This window comes from Centroberyx gerrardi, chromosome 18 (assembly GCF_048128805.1).
Source record: "Centroberyx gerrardi isolate f3 chromosome 18, fCenGer3.hap1.cur.20231027, whole genome shotgun sequence".
NCBI classification, from domain to species: domain Eukaryota; kingdom Metazoa; phylum Chordata; class Actinopteri; order Beryciformes; family Berycidae; genus Centroberyx; species Centroberyx gerrardi.
Window position 1 is genome coordinate 14,356,926 of NC_136014.1, and position 18,603 is coordinate 14,375,528.

The following is an 18,603-nucleotide window of genomic DNA, read 5'->3' on the forward strand; positions in this document are numbered from 1 at the left end:
CTGTCCAGCATCGCTCTCCACTCAGCTATAAATCAGACAGCTTTCACAGACTCACCACCTGGAAAACAACTGATAGGGAAAGAAAAAGGAGCAAAGCCCAAAAGAGCAAACGCAACAATAGATCGGGTCTAATGAAACAATGGATACAAGAAAAGAGGAGGAAGGAGAGAAAGGGCAACAAGAGGGAACAGATAAAAGAAGTGAAAGGGCAAGTCTCATTTAAGTACACAGTGTGTCTTCGCTGCTTAAAGGAGGGGACAACTCAATTTAAGAATTTACATATGTTATTCTTAGGGCAGATTTGGATTGCTCTATATTATAGTAGTGCTGTTAGTATGCATGCAAGAGTACTCTATGTGTGATTATCTCTATGCATTGAGACTGCGCTGGTCTTTTCCTGTTAATTGAAAATGAACATGTAATCATAATAATGAATCTCAACCCCCTGTAAGGAAATTCTCTTTTCAGTAGGGAGTCAGTGCTGAGGGATACTTCAGCAGGCTGGATGCTTGCCAGAACGCAGGTCCTTGGGTTGAAGGATAGTCTCCCTACTCATTACAACACCCTGCTGCCCAGCTGTACGTTGTATTACCACATTTTAGGGGGGTCAAACTCCTCTTTTGCCTCTGGCTATGGGAGACTGCAGTGCATGCTTTGCAGGCTGCTCTGTCCTGATGGGAACGCTGCATTTAAAGTCACACTGAAATGAAAAATGACCTTTTTGCCTTTTTAGCTCATTCTAACTTTCATACCATACACCTATTTGACAATTTATGCCAAAAAATGACCCAAAACAAATGTTCTTGTATTTTTATATCACAATGTCATTACTTCCTGTAATATGGAAAATCTTTAGTGGTGACTTCATCGTGTTCCAGGAGGCGCACATAAACATTCCAACCAATAAAACCATCACAGATCTTCGAACAATGCGGCACTCTGTCCTTCCTATCAAATAAAACTGATTTCCCATTGGTTTACACTTTTCAATGATCATTATGTCCTGCCCTAATATCCTGTTTCAAGAGGGAATACATCACATTAGGGAAGCAAGATGCTCTCAAAATGCAGTTTCATTGTGACTTTATGCTCTGCAGTGGTTTTCCCCTTCGATCACCACAGACAGAGGCACTTTTGTAATTTGGTAGATTCCTTTTAATTCAGAGTTCAACCTCCAGTGAGATGCTTTTGAGACAAATGGTCAAAAATGCTATAGCTACAGTTGTACAATATTGCAATAATTACTTGTACCTATTAATGTCAATGTTAGGACTGCAAGGTTGCAATACATGAAAAGGCTCCCCTAAAGCTCCAGCTCTGTACACTTCCCAGTATAACATCTCACATTTACCCTCTCTGCTCTCCTGACACAGTGACTTCAAAGCTTTTCCTGGGAGGAGAGCTAACAGTATAATTAAATCTAGACAGACGATAGAAGAGCAAACGCCTGCTAAATGGCCATCTTATCTTCTCTGGCCTGACAAGCTGTCAAACCCTCTCCTCCATTTGCACTTAATAGGGCCGTGGAGGCAATGACAATACAATGATAGGTAATTGTAAGGAGGCGGGTGCTTAGACGGTGGAAAATGTAGCAAGCGGCGGTGAGGTGAGAGACGGATGAAGTCCTAGTTTGTTTATGGGAGAGTTAGAGAAGCGGAGGACATGATGCTGCATGCAGTGGACAAACCTGGGGCAAACTTTATTATACATAAATACATTAGCCTGCCAAGACACTAGATGTGTGGGGGTTGCCACAGGACATCAACATTGAATGACAGAATATTCAAAGGTAAGTATTTCAAAGTTAATTTAGAGTAGTTTTCTGTGATAGACAGTTTACCTGAATTGTCCTGATGCGGTAAACTCCACCCACCTGGTGGATTATTGTCAAATGTACAAAGAAATCCTTGCACCTGGTGATATTCATGCTTCAGGAGTGTCACGTCGTCCCCCACGAATGACGCAGACACCCCTTGGGCCAATCAGCAACAAGATGCATCATCCCTCCAAGTTTCATTAAACTTGGATCATCTATGGCCTTTCAAAGTTTTAAATTTTCACCTTTAATTATAGCTCCTCCATCAGTCCATCAGGCCAATCAGTATAATTTAATGCCAGAGCAGCCAAGTTTCGTCAAAATCGGACCAGTGAGAGATATCATGAGAAATATCACGTTTCATGGATGGATGGATTGACAAACACAGCTCGATGTATAACCACCCCTCCCCAACACACACACACACACACACACACAACATTAATTTCCATGCCAAGTGTAGATACACAGTGATGTGATCTCATGAAATGCGATCTTTAGAATCAGATCTCAAAGCCATAGCAATAAAGCGCCACATACACACAGAGGATCTCTATATCGACAATATCTGGATGTGCAGTAAAATCTCATTATATCACACACACACACAAACGCATGCGCACGCACGTGTGTGGCCATGAGACCTTGGTTAATTATTCACATTGGTCAATAATGAGCCACAAATCAATTTTTAATTGTGTTTGTCTCCTGTATTAATCAGACAATCGATTCTGAGCACGTCCCCTCTGCCTGGATGAGCTTCAGCAAGCAGAAGAGCTCCAGGATGTGAAACAGAGAGAAAGGATGGAGGACAACATACAGCTAGTGGAGAGAGAGAGAGAGAGAGAGAGAGAGAGAGAGAGAGAGAGAGAGGAGGAGCCATCATGTGACACAGGAGGAGGAGATTTAGTCTTTAGTGGGAGGTGATGTGATGGTTACTCACCTCCCCAATGGAATTTATTCATCCAAAACCTCAGGGATTTTTGGCTTTTTGTAGGGCAAATATGCTGTTACCACTAATCTTATTAGGTCAGCAGGTATGAGGGCATGTGTGTGTGTGTGTGTGTGTGTGTGTGTGCGTGAAAGGTATTTTGAGGGGCTGTCCTGCTCTATTTCAGTCAACAAGCTGATAGAGTAGTGGAGAGACGCTGACCTACCTACCTACCTACACACACACACACACACACTCTCTCTCTCTCTCTCTCTCTCTCTCTTTCTTTCTCTTCATATCCCCAATCCTCTTTCCCCTTCCTTCTCTAAATTTATCTACATCCTTATGCTCCTCTTTTGTCATCCTATTTTCACCTGTAGGCCGATCTAATATTCCAATAATCTTTCTCTTCTTCTTCTCCTTATTTAAAGCAGTATTCCCCTCAGTTTTAACATGGGGGTTATTCGACACTTGACCGCCATGAAAACCAGAATATAAACTAATCACAGAGATCGGATGCAGCTGGACGAGTTTGTAGCGTTCAGGTTTTTACTTCCCATTCATTTGAATGAAGCCACGAAAATAGACTGAAAACTGACATATAAAATGTTGGTCAACAGATTCAACAGCCGATCCCGCTATTGTGATTTGCAATTGACTGTGGGGCCAACGTTTTAGAACATAATTTCTCCAAATAGCATTTTTATTGATAGAAGAGAACATAGCGGATACCAGGGGATACCATTTAGGAGAGATAGTTCCTGTTTGGGAAACCGAATCTACTTTAATTTTTAAATACTAATTTTAGTGTAAACCAAGAATAGAAATGCAAAATGAGGACGGACCCAGGACTGCTTTGTTGTCTTAAAAGCCTGATATGTTGTTGAATCTGTTCACAAACGTGTTAAATGTAAGTTTTCAGGCTATTTTCATGGCCTCATTCAAACGCTACAAACTGGCAGCTGCATCCGATCTTGGTGAAGTGGAATATTGCTTTAATCCATCTCGCTCACCCGGTCCAAATCAGAGGAAAATGTGCACCTATCTCATTCAGCAACAGTTTGTGTCTTTATCAAAACCGTCTGAAAAGCAATGAATTCAGACAAAACAAAGGCACGTAAAACATGTACGAATTCTAAGCAATGGATTCAACTTCAGCAAAACTTCAAAAAGCCAAACCGAACCAACAGGGACCCAGATAGGAAATGTCAGCTGGCTTTTAAGGCACAAAGACAAGCCATTAAAAGAGTTGGCGTGACATGGCGTTTTAATATTCCATCTAGCATGCACCTTTGGAAATGTCATCGCTGCATTTGAGCTGGGCCTGATGGAAAGGCAGACGGATGATTACAGTCATCATCCTTTCGGCCTAAGACATGAGAATACATTTAAGATGCACTTTAGAAAGTACACACACACACAGACACACACACATTTTTGGATGCATATTTCTTAATCACATATTCACACATATCAGTGCATTACGGCAAATGGAAACACTCTTTCAGAGAGCGCAGACTCTCACATGAGGCTCATAAGGAAAATGTCACAGTCATGTTGCTGTCATCATCACCTCCAATTTCTCACCAACGCCACCACACACACACACACACACACACACACACACACACACACACACACACCAGCCATGCTTTTAGGCTCTCTCAAACCTTGGTGGCAAGACACACCGCCAATGACACGCTAATAATGGGTAAGTGTCTTCAAGGCAAATGCTGTCACTTGATGGACAACACAAACAGTGACTACTGGTTTCAAAGATGAAAGGTACTCGCATAGGCTTTCAAACGGCACAAGGACTCAAGTGGTGTGAGTCCTATAAGGCAGTATTAGAATACCTTACCATGTCGAGTCTTCCTTCGGAGGCAGTAAAAAACGCTTTTGTCCGTAAATTGACAATAAAAATTCTGTTTACTTGCCTTTCAGCAGCTTATTTTCTCCAATCAGCAAAATTAGCGTGTAAAATACGAGCCAATCTGGGAATGTTTTTGTATTTGGTTACTATGGCAATGGAACGGGATGAGCAAATTGATAGAAAGCTTTTACATTATTGCGTTCATTGCTGTGTTGATTGTGTATGAAGAGAGAAGCGTAGGCTCAGTCGGGCTGCAAACAGGCAAATAATCTGCATGCAGTGCCTCTTAGTGCCTCCAATCTGAACAAAGGAAGTCTTTCACTCCGACACATTCATCAGTGAGCATTTCATTGACTATCGGGGTATTGGAAAGGGATTCACTACAAAAAGAAGTTAGTGTTTTGTTTAGGGAGGTGAATTAACAAGTACACAAACCGCCACAGATGTCGACTTAATTAGTCATTGGAGAGATGCATTAATCTGCCTGAGCTCAGTTAGAGTTTTCAGACTTAATCGACGCCTTACTTGCCTAAGACACCAAAACAAGCCACGCTTCGATCTTGTTTTTAATAGTCTCGCTCTTTTCTCGCGACGCCGTACGCTCATTTCGCAGCATAAGATATTGAATTGGCTTTACGAGAATGTGGGGGGAAAAATTGTTTTGATCCCTTCGCTTCATGTTTGATTCAGTTGAGGTTAACACCCTTTGATTGGCCGCAGCTCCCTGCGGAGCTTGTTCCAGGGCCCGACCAATCAAACGAGCTGATTCTGTCTGCGGCCATTGATTGACGGCTGGTGGAGATTAGGTGTGAAATGTGAACATTCATTGATTTGTAGGGCGATGCATTGTAATTCATTGTGATTACATGAACATGAGCTGTAAGGGATCTCAGGGTTAGACACTATGTAAGCAACAGAAAGAGGTTAAGACTGTATACAAGGTTGAGTAGACACATAATCAGCAGCGCCATTGGTGCCTGGGATAGGCAACACACACAAGCACGTATACACATAAACACACACACACACATGCACACAACAAACGCAACAAACACAACACAGATTTGCAGATAATTCACAAGTTAAACACTTAGACACATACAGACAGAGTGTTAGACATACGGTGCACAGAAATATAACACTGGTAATCATGGGGATTAGTATAAAATAGGACATGATGATGAAGCAAATTGCTCTATAGTTAGCACTTGATACTCTGTATTCTCTTCGGAAGTTCAAGAGCTGGAAGGATAATATAGTTCAGGTGTATCAAAATCTTAATTCATTCAATCACAGGCTGACACCGGCTGTAAGGTCATACAGACATATACTATATAATTAACAAGAAGCCAAAAGAGAGTTGAATACATTATAAGGACTATAAACTGAAGCAGACAGACAGACGGATCCAAGACAATGTATCATCATTGACTAAACTTGGCAGAAATTACAGTTTACTGCCACAAGGATTGCATTTGTTATTTGCCCCTAAGTTCAGAACTGAATTAGGCAAAAGTGGTTTCATGTATTCTGCTCCCTCTTCACTACAAAATGATTTAAAGCTGGAAGAGCTGGTGTCGCTTGATGAGTTTGGACTGATAAAGGAGGATCGTGCTGCAGACTCAATAAGGAACTGTTTAGTCAAGAATTAGTCCAGATATCCGCTTACTGTGTATTGCATTATGTTTCACATCCTTGGTATATTTTGGTATATTTTTGTTCTCATTTATATTTATTTTTCTTGTGTTGTATTCTGTTACTGTTGCTACTGCGACATCTCAGTGTCTTCACATCTTATTTAGCCCATGGACCTGCTGGTCTGCTGTTGGAGTTAAGTTAACTTTGCGCTGAACTTTTCTGTGATTTTGACTGTATTTTGCTTTTGATGTGTGTTGTTTGTCTGCAACTCATATGTTTACCTTGATGCTGCTTTCTTGGCAAGGTCTCCGTTGAAAAAGAGATTACGGTATGAGTCTCAGCTGAACTGTATACTGAAGGCTTGAAGCCAGAAGTGACACTTAGGGTGAAAATGTGATTTATATATCAGGCACTTGGGGAGATCAATTTAGCAATGCAAGTATCTCTTTATTTGTGTATTTATGTGGTGGCATTATCATCATCAAAAGATATTTACGAACAACTGATGAAAGTTAGAGCCACTTGTAAAACTTTCTCCTGTAAAGTTTGCCAAAACCGACTTACGCCCTTCTGGCTCCAAGCCCTCAGTACACAAACTGCTATAAAGTATAAAAATGGATAAAAAGTAGCCTATTAAACAGTCTTAAGTACTTGTAAAATAGGGCCCAATGATCTAAGAGTTCATTTCACGTCACTTGGAGTAAGATGTTCCAAGAGAGGAGGAAGAGGAGGAGGATGAAGTCGGCAGCTCCTCTAAGAGGTTCGGATGGTGGGAGGACATGAGCGGAGCTGAAAGTGACCCCGACACCTGCGACAAACTAAACTGCCTCCACTCACACTCAGACCTCGAGCTCCTGCAAGACACGGATGCCGACAGCTGGGCGAGGGAAAGCAGGATCACAAACAGCGGCATCAGTGACGAGGAAACCGGGTAGTCACGGTGACCCAGACGCTGACACAGACGCTGAGTCAGACTCAGACAGAGACGCTGACAGGCTTGGATGCGGGTGTTCGGGGAGAGATCCGGCAGTGGGGAGAAGACACCGGCACCGGAGAGAAGGGCAAAAGACAACAGACAAGGCCCGACAACATGACACAGAGGCAACCAGACTCGCTGACGACTACCTTGGAAGCTGTTAAAGCGTTAAAGTGACAGAGCTGCAGCGCGAACGGCCACGTCAACCGGTGATGCAGCGCTGCGAATCTCCGATTTGAAACGGGATGAAAAGAAAGACTACATTTCAATTTCAATGAGCTGTCGGGATGTTCGTTTCAGCTGTGTTCCAGTCTTCCACCCATGTGGTGACGTGATGTATGATATGATAAAATATGGATCATCGTTGCAGTCTACGGTCTTATCTTCGGTCGTACGCGTGTCATACTGCTGCGGCCTGCTGCAGTTCGATCAGGTTAAATGGTAATCAGCACTAGGACCCGACTGACACAGAAACAATATTCTGTCCCTTTCTCATCCCCAGAGCTTATTCCACTGCCAGATGGATATCTGTTGGTAATTAAGCCAAGAGAAACACACACTCAACACTCAGAGATAAATACACACACACACACACACACACACACACACACAAAGAGAGAAAGCAGAAGAGTTTGACATATGACGAAGACGGTGGCATGAATGAGACAGCGAGCTAAATTAGACAGAGAGAGAGAGAGAGAGAGAGAGAGAGAGAGAGAGGGCAAGAAACTTCATACTTCCTGATGAGAGCAGAAAGTCAGTGACGTGATTGGATGAGAAAGAAAGAGACATGATTGGAGCAGATCCAAGGCCCGAGGAGATCAGCAAGAGAAACCCACAGCCACCTTATGTGTACAGGCGCTTTTACAGTGAGGAGAGAGACACACACACACACACACACACACACACACACACACACACACACATCTCCCTTCTCCATCACACAAACACAAAATCTTGTTGTCTTCCTTCTCTCTCACATTCAAATACACGGGACGCTCGCGGCCACATGAACACACACGCACGTGCGCGCGCACACACACGCACACACACACACACACACAGTGTCTTTCTTCTGTTCATTAGCCTAAAGCCCTTATGTCTGGTTTCAGCTCTCCGCCTCAGTGTGGTGCCAGCACTTCTGTTAGTTAAGATTTCAGCTCAACATCCTCCACTGCTCTCATCTCTCTCTCAGCCTCTCTCTCGTTCATCCGCTCTCTCATCTCCCTCTCGCGCACACACACTTCTGCTCTTTCAGCTGTCGCTCTCTCGCTCTCCCTTTCTCTCTCTCTCTCTCTTCCCTCTCTCACATCCCTCTCACTCGCCCGCATCTCCATCGCATGTCACAGCAATTCTCGCCGTATTCCTTTTCTTAATTCATCATTTCTCTCCGTCTTGCTCTGGATCATCCTCCCACTCTCCTTTTACCGGGAGCGTTATCTCATCACTGTTTTTTGCCTCTCCTCTTTTGATTGCCCTCTCTCCTCTCCCCTCTTTCTTTATCTGCCGTTTCAATAGGCTTCAAAAGCTTCGCCGGCTGCCACTGTGATTGTTGCCTCGCCGGTTTTCAGTTTGTCAGTCTCCTCTCGTCTCCCCGATCTCGCTCTCCCTCTCTCTCTCTCTCTCCCCCTGTGTGAGGAAGAGACAGCCATTCGCCGGAGCATGCCGATGACATCGATCCTGTGTGACATCGTCTCGGTGTGTGACGCACTAATGCATCCTGGACGACGTCACTCTGCCCAAAGAAACGCCCGATGAACACCTGAGCCTCAGCCGGCTTCTCCCTTTGTAAACAAACACAGGCCCAGACACACACACACACACCCACACACACACACACACACACACACACACAAACACTCGCTCCTACAGTAAATATATTTCTTTTAACCTCTCTCACATACACACTCTCAGTTGGGAGGCTGTGTCAGAGCGTTGCCATGGTTACGGCGCTCCCATCATGAGGCCAGCAGGACACCTGCAGAGAGAGAGTAGCAGGTAGCTGACGGGTGAGTGTTTGCCCATGTGTACACATATGTGTGTGTGTGTGTGTCTGAGGAAACAGACAGACATATGTTGTTGGGGATGAGACGGAGATGCAGCAAGTCTGAGGAGAGAAGAAGAAGAAGAAGAAGAAGGAGGAGAAAAAAGCTGTTAGTGAGCACAACCTGATCCTCTGGAGTGCCCAATTCTCCCAGTATTTTAATGCTGTGATGTTGTTTACCCCGGCAGCAGCCCTTATCATCATCAAAGCCTGTAAGTGACACTCTCCAAACGAAACTGTTCTGTGTCACCCCCCCCCCCCCCCGCCCCCGTTGCCATGGTAACTGATTGCCTCATTCTCTCCTAGCTCAAATCCCTCGGCAACGCAAACACCTGTTGTCGGCCGTCGTTGTTGTTGTTGCCGTTGCCGTCCGAGGGTTCGTTTCCACCTCTCTGTCATTATGTTGAATTGTTTGGAAAAGTTCCGTTCGGAGCCAACCGACCAGCTCCTCTGTCTAATTTCCCTGTAAACACTCGCAGGTGTACTTGTAGATGAATATATACACACACACGCACGCACACACACACACACACACACACACGCGCGCGCTCAGATGCAGATCTGAGGATTCATAAACAACACACACAAAGGATACTAACCACACATTCCTCCCACTCTTTCACAACTTTTTGTAATCATCCTGCCTACACTCAGGAGGGTACCAAAGGTCTCCCGAACTCCACCTTCCACTGTGTGTGTGTGTGTGTGTGTGTCTGGGGAGGTGTGTGGGCAGAGTCGAGACGTGGCGGAGCTCTATAGAACATGGGAGTGGAGGAGATAACAGTTGCTGGATAAGCAGGTAATTTGCTTGTCGTGAAAGCTCTTTGTTTCAGCCCAGGAGATCAGCGTCGGAGAAACTCTGATGGCAGGAGGAGGAGACACTCCACACACTCACACACATACACACACACACACACACACTCGCACTGCTGATGACAATTTTGCTCCACTTAACCGAAGCGGCGGTGCGCCTGTGAAGTCTGAAGTGTTACCCAGACTTTCAACCCCTCTCCCTTGCTCCACCCCTCCATTCCTCCGCGCCCTCTCTCTCTCTCTCTCTCTCTCTCTCTCCCCATCCTTCCCTCCCCTCCTCCACTTGATGTGTTTCATCTTTTAAAAAAGAGACAGCACACTGGTTTTTGCAGCGGACCGAGAGAGAACCCTCTCCCATGCTGCTCATATTGATTTAGCAGATCAGTTCACCTCCTCCCTCTCTCTCTCTCTCTCTCTCTCTCTCTCTCGCTAAGACAGGCACAAACAATCCTTCAATCATTCTGCATCCCCAGTTTTGCTTTTCCACCTACACTCCCCCAGTCTCAAAACACCTTCTCTCTCTCTCTCTCTCTCTCTCTCTCTCTCTCTCTCTCTCTCTCTCTCTCTCTCTCTCTCTCTCTCTCCTCTCTCTCTCTCTCTCTCTCTCTCTCTCTCTCTCTCTCTCTCTCTCTCCTCCTCAGCCTCCTAAAGAGCTGAACAACCTCCCAGTTTGGGAAACATACGGCAGTCAGTAACAGCTTGGATGGTACCATTGGGGGTGTGTGTATACGTGTGAGTGTATGTGCATGTGTGTGTGTGTGTGTGTGTGTGTGTGTGTGTGTTGGAGGTAGGGATTGATGCCTGTATGTGGAATACAAGCCATTACCTACTCTATTATTTTTTTTCCCCCTTCTCAATGCAATAAAACAGCTGTTGGGGAAATGTTTGATGCTTACAGATGCACTTTTCTCAAGTGCTGAGGCATCTGTATGATGTCATAACCTCATGTTGCTCCTATCTTTTCACACCCAGCAGTTTTCAATGTGGAGTGAGTAATACGTTTTTTTTTTTTGGTGCATATAGTATTCACACAGGCAGCTCAGAAGTGCTTCTGTAGAATTGCTGTGCAAAATATCCATCTTAACAAGCCATTTAATGTAGTATTAAATGTTAAAATCTTCTTTTTTTTGTAAAAAATTGTTAAAATATCTACCAGTGGTGGAAGTTCTTTTCACTCGTTTCCAATGCAAATCAACTTGTTTCATGAATTTTCTGGAATCAAGTGTAATTTTCTTTATACTGCCTCATTCTGCCTTGTTTCAAGATATTGATATTGAGTTTTCTCACATCACTGGCAAAATTTTTCACTTGTTTTTTGAAAGATTGCAAGACTGAACATGAGACTTAATGTGCTGTGATTCTGCAGTGATTTTAATGACACTGTCACCACAGAGACAACGGCCGCCCGCTGCACAGCAACAGTCATGTTGTCACAGACTGAGCATCATGAAGAGGTGGAAGTATAAATCATTCGATATAAGCACAATTGCCTCCTCTATTATTCAAATATTCTTTCTAGAATAAGAAAGAAATGATCCATTTTTGAAACTGGGGTAGTGACATTTACATTATGTCTATTTCTGAAGGAATATCATATCAAATCTGTAACTCCAATTAAATATCAAATATGTAACTCAAAAAGGACATTCAACAGTGAGTCAGTATCAAGGCTTTTCTGCAGTGCCAGTAGAGTTTGCTGCTGCAACCTGTGGGCCGGCACTGAACATCTTGTCCTTGTTCTCTCCTGTTCTGTTATGTTGTTTCACTGAAACTCTCCCAACCGACCCAAATCCTGCAGTCTTTGAATCTCCTGACAAGACCTTCTATCACTCCCTCTCTCTCTTTCACACACACACACACACACACACACACACTCTTTAGTACTCATCTGTTTTTGACCTTCAGTTTTTCCCATCTCCCTTGCTTATTTCCTTCCTTTCTTTCCATTCAATACCTCGGTTCTCTCTTTTCATATCTGTCTTACTTGTATCTGTTATAGTGGTTTTGGGTGTGTGTGTGTGTGTGTTTCGGTGTACTACAAGTTCAGGTGTAGTCACACTGACAGTCACAGGCAGGGGCGAGGGTCAGAGAGAGGGAAGACAGGAAGAGTGAAAAATAGAGACGTAAAGGAAACAAACACGGCCTCAGAGGCGAAATGATTTCCCAGGATTCAGTCTGTTGACAAGGCAGAAGGCATGAGAGGGATTTCCTGGAATGCAAACAGGTTTTTTGTTTTTTTTTCCCCCTTCCCTTTCTCTCCTTTTCATGTTCTCTCTTCTCTTTCTCTCACACTCCGCAGAGGGCTCGTAGGCGCGAGTTAAATGCCTTGTTTCAAAGAGATAACCTCTCTTCACCAGAGGAGCGAGTTTGTAAGATCTGGCCTCCTTCAGCTTCCCTCGGGGGTCCGGCGGTTATTTTCCTCTCCCCCTCTTTCTCTCCCTGGGTGGACGGGGCTGATGGCTCACGCTGCTTGCACCAGGAGCATTGTCTGACAGATAAAAAGGAAGTAGACACTTGACAGGCCGTGACACCGTGTTTACCAAACCCCAGCGGTATGGGGAGGAAGGCCTGAACGCCGTTTACCTGCAGCCACACTGGGCAAACAGCCCGAATGAGACTGCGATCCTCTTTGTTTAGCTCATTTACGGCGTTCTCTCATCGCTTTTGATGTAACAGAGCCAGATAGGAGCACGTCCAGTCATGAAAACGTAAACGAGAAGAAAAGGGATCATCTCGCTATTCATATCCATTAGGAAGTCAGCAGATGTGTTGATAGCACCTGCAATTAGAATCATCAGCCCACAACTGCGGATGCTGCCTTTATGTCAGCAGCAGCTACGCTCAATGCCACCTGTGAAAAGAAAAGTGTGATGAATGAGAATTCCTGCCCATTTTGAGGCCGTGTCTGTGAGCGTGCACAGTGTGAATGAGAAACATATCCGCTCAAAGTCTGTCTGAATACGACCATAAACCAAGGTGAAAGTCAATAAAAATTAAATTGTCTTTCAGTTAATTATCAAGCGGTGGTGCAAGTTGAAAGGGGACTTGAAGGCTAAAATCCATTCAGTCAAATCTTTTAATATTCAGCATGGCTTTGTCAGCAGCAACTTTTTAGGAGTTCTTACACCATGAATTGTGCAGCAGTTGAGGGAATTAGTTTGAAAAAAAATATTGGTCATGCTGATATTCAGAGATTTACAGTGTCAGGGCTAGCATAGTCAAGGCTACATTTATATTTGAACACACAATAGAACATAACTTTGCTGTGATTAAGAAATAACACATGGCAAATACAGTGAAATGCAATGCAGTTGTTGACTCAAGCTCAAATAAGCTTAACACATTTTAACTTACACCACATCTCCTCCAAAATGTGCCCTTTACTGAGTGCATGTAACCGATCCATTGCTTTTAAAAGTGTTTTTGCCCCCCTTGTATCGTAATGCAGTTGCAAGGAGATTGCTGAGAAATAAGCTGCTGTGTGGAGGCTAGCTGAGAAGCCGTTTGGTATTTCAGGTGTGTGTGTGTGTGTGTGTGAGTGTGTGAGAGAGAGAGTGTGTTTTAAACAAACATGCAGCAGAGCAGTCCCAGGAGTGTATGGGGTCAACTTTGCTAATCAAGACGGGTCAGAGCACTGTGTCAAAAAAACACTGCACTGCTAATCCACTGGGTGCTGATACCCTGCACCTCTTTCTCTCCCCCTCTCTCTCCTGTGTTTTTTTGTCTATACCTCTCTCTCTCTCTGTCTCTCTCCGCAGCCTCACTCTGCTAATCACTCTCCAAATCTGTCATACTATTCTTTCAACTTCCCTCTCCTCCTTTCTTTCCTCCTCTACATACCTGTCATTTTCCCTCTTCCTGTCAGGTTAGCTAAATGTCTGGACTGATTGGTTGATCGTTCTCTCTCTCTCTCTCTCTCTCTCACTCACTCACTCACACAATGTATACTTACTTCTAATGAAGAACGTCTATTGAGTGGCCTTTGCTGAATATTAATGCAGTGGTTTTTGTGGTTAGCTCAGACCTTATCTGTAACGCAGCACTTTGTTATGGTGTTAAGTGCCAAAGGTCCATGCCTGATACACCGCTGATTAGATCCAGCTGATGATTGGATGCTTTAAACAGTCCATGATGTTCAGGATTGATTGCATTGAGGTGTAATCTAATCTTGTTAGTTTAGCGCAGGACTTGATTTAATGCAGGCCTGGACCAAAAGCCGCCTGCTGCTGTAGCTCGGGGGTATATGTTCGTTTCTGCTGGACATAATGACATAGAGTCAAACCTGGGTCAATTACTATCTGGAACGGATTTAATTCATTTTGCAAGGTTGATAGAACTTGTCCGGCACAAGGGAACGGCCATTACTGTATTTTCCTAAAAAACGCAAAGCCCAGCCATCTTTATAACTACCCATGTCTGAATCCGCCTAAGAATAGAACTAAGTGGAACAGCCATGAGCGCAGGACCTTAGGCTGTGAAATTGACTCATTATTCTCCACAGTGTAATTCTCCCTTGTTACAGTATAATGTTGACACTTCTTTAATGCAACCCAGGGTCGGGAACAAAAATCCCAAATGTAAGAGCGCTTCAGATAGCCCGGTATCTGGATGTGTTTGCATGTGGCCCTTGTCACTGACACAAGCACCGTCTCATTTTGCTCTCTCCTCCACAGGTGGGAGAGATTCATTACTCTCTTGTTCGATATATCAACCCCCCCCACACCTCGTCCCCTCCCCCCCCCTCCTCTCATGAATGGGGTGGAAACGTAGCAATATTCCTGTCAGGGTAAATACCTCGGAGCCACAGCCGTTTATTCAATTTCTGGCCTGTCAGGGATACGAGCTACTCCACTCCAGTAGCTGTTTTAAATGTTTGCCTGCCAAAGTAAATTACCGTGGAATATTTCCGGATATTGAAAGAATATTCTTATTTCGGCTTGCACAAAAATATTGCAAATGACATGGAAGGGAAGCGGTGGGAGGGGGAGGGGGGGGGCAAATACCGCTGTGCACTCATCGGGCTAAAAGACAAGGGGGATTTTTCACAAAAATATATTAAGTAGAAACTTAACCTAGGGGGGAGTTAAAGAAATGAACTTTTATTTAGTCTTTGGTGGTGATAAAGAGAGCAGCGCCAATACAGAAGAGCCAATGCAAGAAATTATTATGCGGCTTATTCATTAAATTAAGGGATTAAGTATTTGGGGAGAAACTGAACAACGAGCAAATGTCCTTATGGAAAGATGTTCTGCTTATTATTGTCTGTACAGATTTAAACAGGCCCTGAAGCCACTAGTGCCACCATTTCATAAGGTAGTCATCAAGAAATATTACAGCTGGTATCCAACAAGCTACGTCTGGATAATTAACTAAAGCACCAAGCAGATATCAGTGCATTGTTTTTTAATGTCAGTGACCACAGCGATTACTTCCAAGGTTATTTCTGCCTCCTTAGTGGCTCAATGGAATAAAAATGGGAGTCTGGGAGTGGAAGAAGTTGATCTCCGTGTCTTGATCTTTCCTCATCATTGTCCATCCTGTGGTCTTTCCCCTATATTCCCTCCTTTCTATTCATTAAAGTGATATTTTCCTTCGGTACTGCAGCTATATTTTTTAGTGCACATACTAAACAAAACTGGCCGCTCTGGGGACCTGAAGTCAGCACCACTTTATTACTTTCATTTTGAAAACCTAGTCTAAAAATCACACTTCTAACACGTTGACAAACAAGGGAAATTAGACCCAGGTAATATATTTGTTTTTCCATTCTGTGCCCTGGATCGAACTTCTCCCAAAATAATCCTGCCTGTTTGCAATTATCGGTATTAAGAGCCCGGGGTGGGGGTGGGGGGGAACCTGGAAGCTGTTGGTGACAGCAGATCCTGAAGCTGAAGGCAGTTGGAGGTTGACTGCTCCTAAACTTCTATGGAGAAAATACTTTACTAAAATGAAATCTCGCTTTAACACAATTGCGTTACAAACAAAAAGAGCATGTGGGGGCACCCAAAAATACATGCTGCATCTTGGGTCACAGGATTGTAATTATCTTGGAACAATGTGAACATGCTGTAATTATAATGCAAACGTTTTGAACCCGAGTGCATTCAGTATGAGGTGTAATTCAAATCTTTGTAAAAAAACAAAACACAAAAAGTGCAATAAAACTCACTTTTATCAAACGTTTGTGTGTGTGTGTACTGTATCTATGTACATGCTTCACAACCCAAAGAGTTGCAGACAATTGATAGCAAACACCCATATGTCACCCACTTCTGCATCTATCCATATGAAGAAAGGAATGGAAAACAAAACACAGCCAGTTCTTATCAAGTCATTAGATGTGTCTTTATTTCCGGTCAGGGAAGGAAGGTAGAAAGTAATCTGTATTTATAAAGTGAAAGAAACCAAATGACAACCAATGTGCCGAGAGCATCACTGTGTGCACAGACACACACACACACACATACGTGCGCAGTTATTCCTCATCATCATTAGTTCCACATTATATCGCTAGGGTGTCACTGCTCATATATTTGTGCATACACACATACAAACACATACACAGTTATTCCTCATCATCATTAGTTCCACATTATATCGCTAGGGTGTCACTGCTCATATATTTGTGCATACACACACACACACACACACACAACATGGGGCAGCTGCGGGGCTAATTTGTTTAGAAGGAATTAATTAGACATTATTAGGGGGAAAACAATGGAGCAGAGGCAGGGTGTTTAACAATGGAACGTCAAAGAGGAAAACCTGTCACGGAACAATAGGCTAATATCCACCCACTGCTTCCCAGCTACTGCTCAATTACTTTATCACACAGTGGGACAGAGTGTACACACACACACACACACACACACACACACACACACACACACAGTACACAGAGGCAAGCAGCCTTGCAATTACTGATCCGACCTCACTCTGAATGTGAATTTGTGACTGAGAGAAAGCAGTTTGTGTGTGTGAGTGTGTGTGTGTGTGTACCTGTGAGCGTTTGAGTGTCTCTAACATGCATGGGTGTATGTGGGTGTGATTCCTAATTTAACAGATGTTTCAGTACTAAGGGTATCTACTCATATACCTTTGGGCAGACAATGCAGCTGTTGACTTATCTGCAGTCGATGATGAACCTGAGGCCCAAAACCCAGAACAGTACAGAACAAAACACTGAGGCACGGCCTGATATCAATTCTTTTTCTCCCCTCCAAGTAATTTCTTCCGATCCCAATTCAGTCCAACACCTTCCTACTCTCCTTCCCTAAAGCCGCTTCATGATGACAGCAGTCAGCGGCCTCGGTCCGACCCCCCCCCCCCCCCCCCCCCCCCGAAACCGTGTTCCCCTCACACCTCGCTTCCCGCTTCCCCTTCAGATCCACTTCCTGAGAACGGCCAAGGCGGAGTTGAAGGTAAACTGGCCCCGGTGTGTCCCGCGGTGAGCCAGCAGCAGGGAGCCGGCCTCGGGTCCGTGGCCCGCCGCCAGCAGCTCCGAGGCGGCTCTCTCCACGTCCCAGCCCCCCTCCTGCTGGTGGGACAGGAGGTGGGAGCTGAGCGGGGGGTAGAGGGCCGAGGAGACGCAGCCCACCAGGAGCCCGGCGTCCAGGAGCAGCGACAGCAGCTCCGCATCGCAGGAGGAGGCAGTCGCCTGGGGGATGCAGGGAGGAGGGAGGGAGGGAGGGAGAGGGGAGAGAGAGAGATTTTACAGATAAAGCAGAAGTGTAGCAGTGTAGTGTAAATGCACACGTGTGGCAGGAGAAACTAATTTTCCTTCTTAAATGTAACTGCCTTATCTATGTCCCTCCAAACAGGTCAGGGGTGCATATGTGTGTGACTGCAGCGTGACACGCTCGATGAGAACCTGATGAGGTCACAGTGTGAGGTCACATCCTGTGCTGACCGTGTGGCTGACCACCATTCCCGTGGCACATGTGCACAGACACACATAGATACACACACACACACACACACACACACACACACACAAACTCTTCCCCTCCTCTGCTTCTGTGTGCTCAGTGCTCGGCAGTTTTGAGAGGAATAAGGATATAAAACATCCTCTGTTACCAGAACAATCCTGAACACATGTTCATACAACAATACACAGATGTTTCTGTAATATTTTAATCCCTTCTTCTGCCTCTTTACATCAATGAAATTCATGCAAACTCAGATAGCTGAATGCCGCTGGGGCTGCTGTGAGTGCTTCGACAGGCCGCAGAGACGCACGGCTGAGTGCTGGGGTTGAAAGTCTCTCTCTCTCTCTCTCTCTCTCTTTCTCTGACTCAGCCAATCTCCTCTGTGCCCTCTCACCTGCTTGCTGTCTCTCTATTATTCACTCTTACAGCTTGTGCTGGCACAAGTGCACGTACATGTGCGCACGCACACACTCGCACAGAGACAAGTGAAAGTCTCTGTCAGGGTATTTCTGGGGCTGAGGCAGATCAATTATAAATGTGGAGCTCATGTCTTCTCTTCTGTAGTAGAGGAGAGGAGCGGG

General features: G+C 44.6%; 1 protein-coding gene across 1 annotated transcript in view; it reads right to left on the reverse strand.

Annotated features, from left to right (window-relative positions):
- Positions 1-17,455: 17,455 nt before the first annotated feature.
- nbas (NBAS subunit of NRZ tethering complex) overlaps positions 17,456-18,603 on the reverse strand; it is a 140,243-nt gene continuing 139,095 nt past the window's right edge. The window contains exon 53 of the mRNA XM_078289855.1: positions 17,456-17,751. Coding sequence (XP_078145981.1) covers positions 17,476-17,751 — 276 coding nt within the window. The 3' untranslated portion in view covers positions 17,456-17,475. The remainder of the gene's footprint in view (positions 17,752-18,603) is intronic.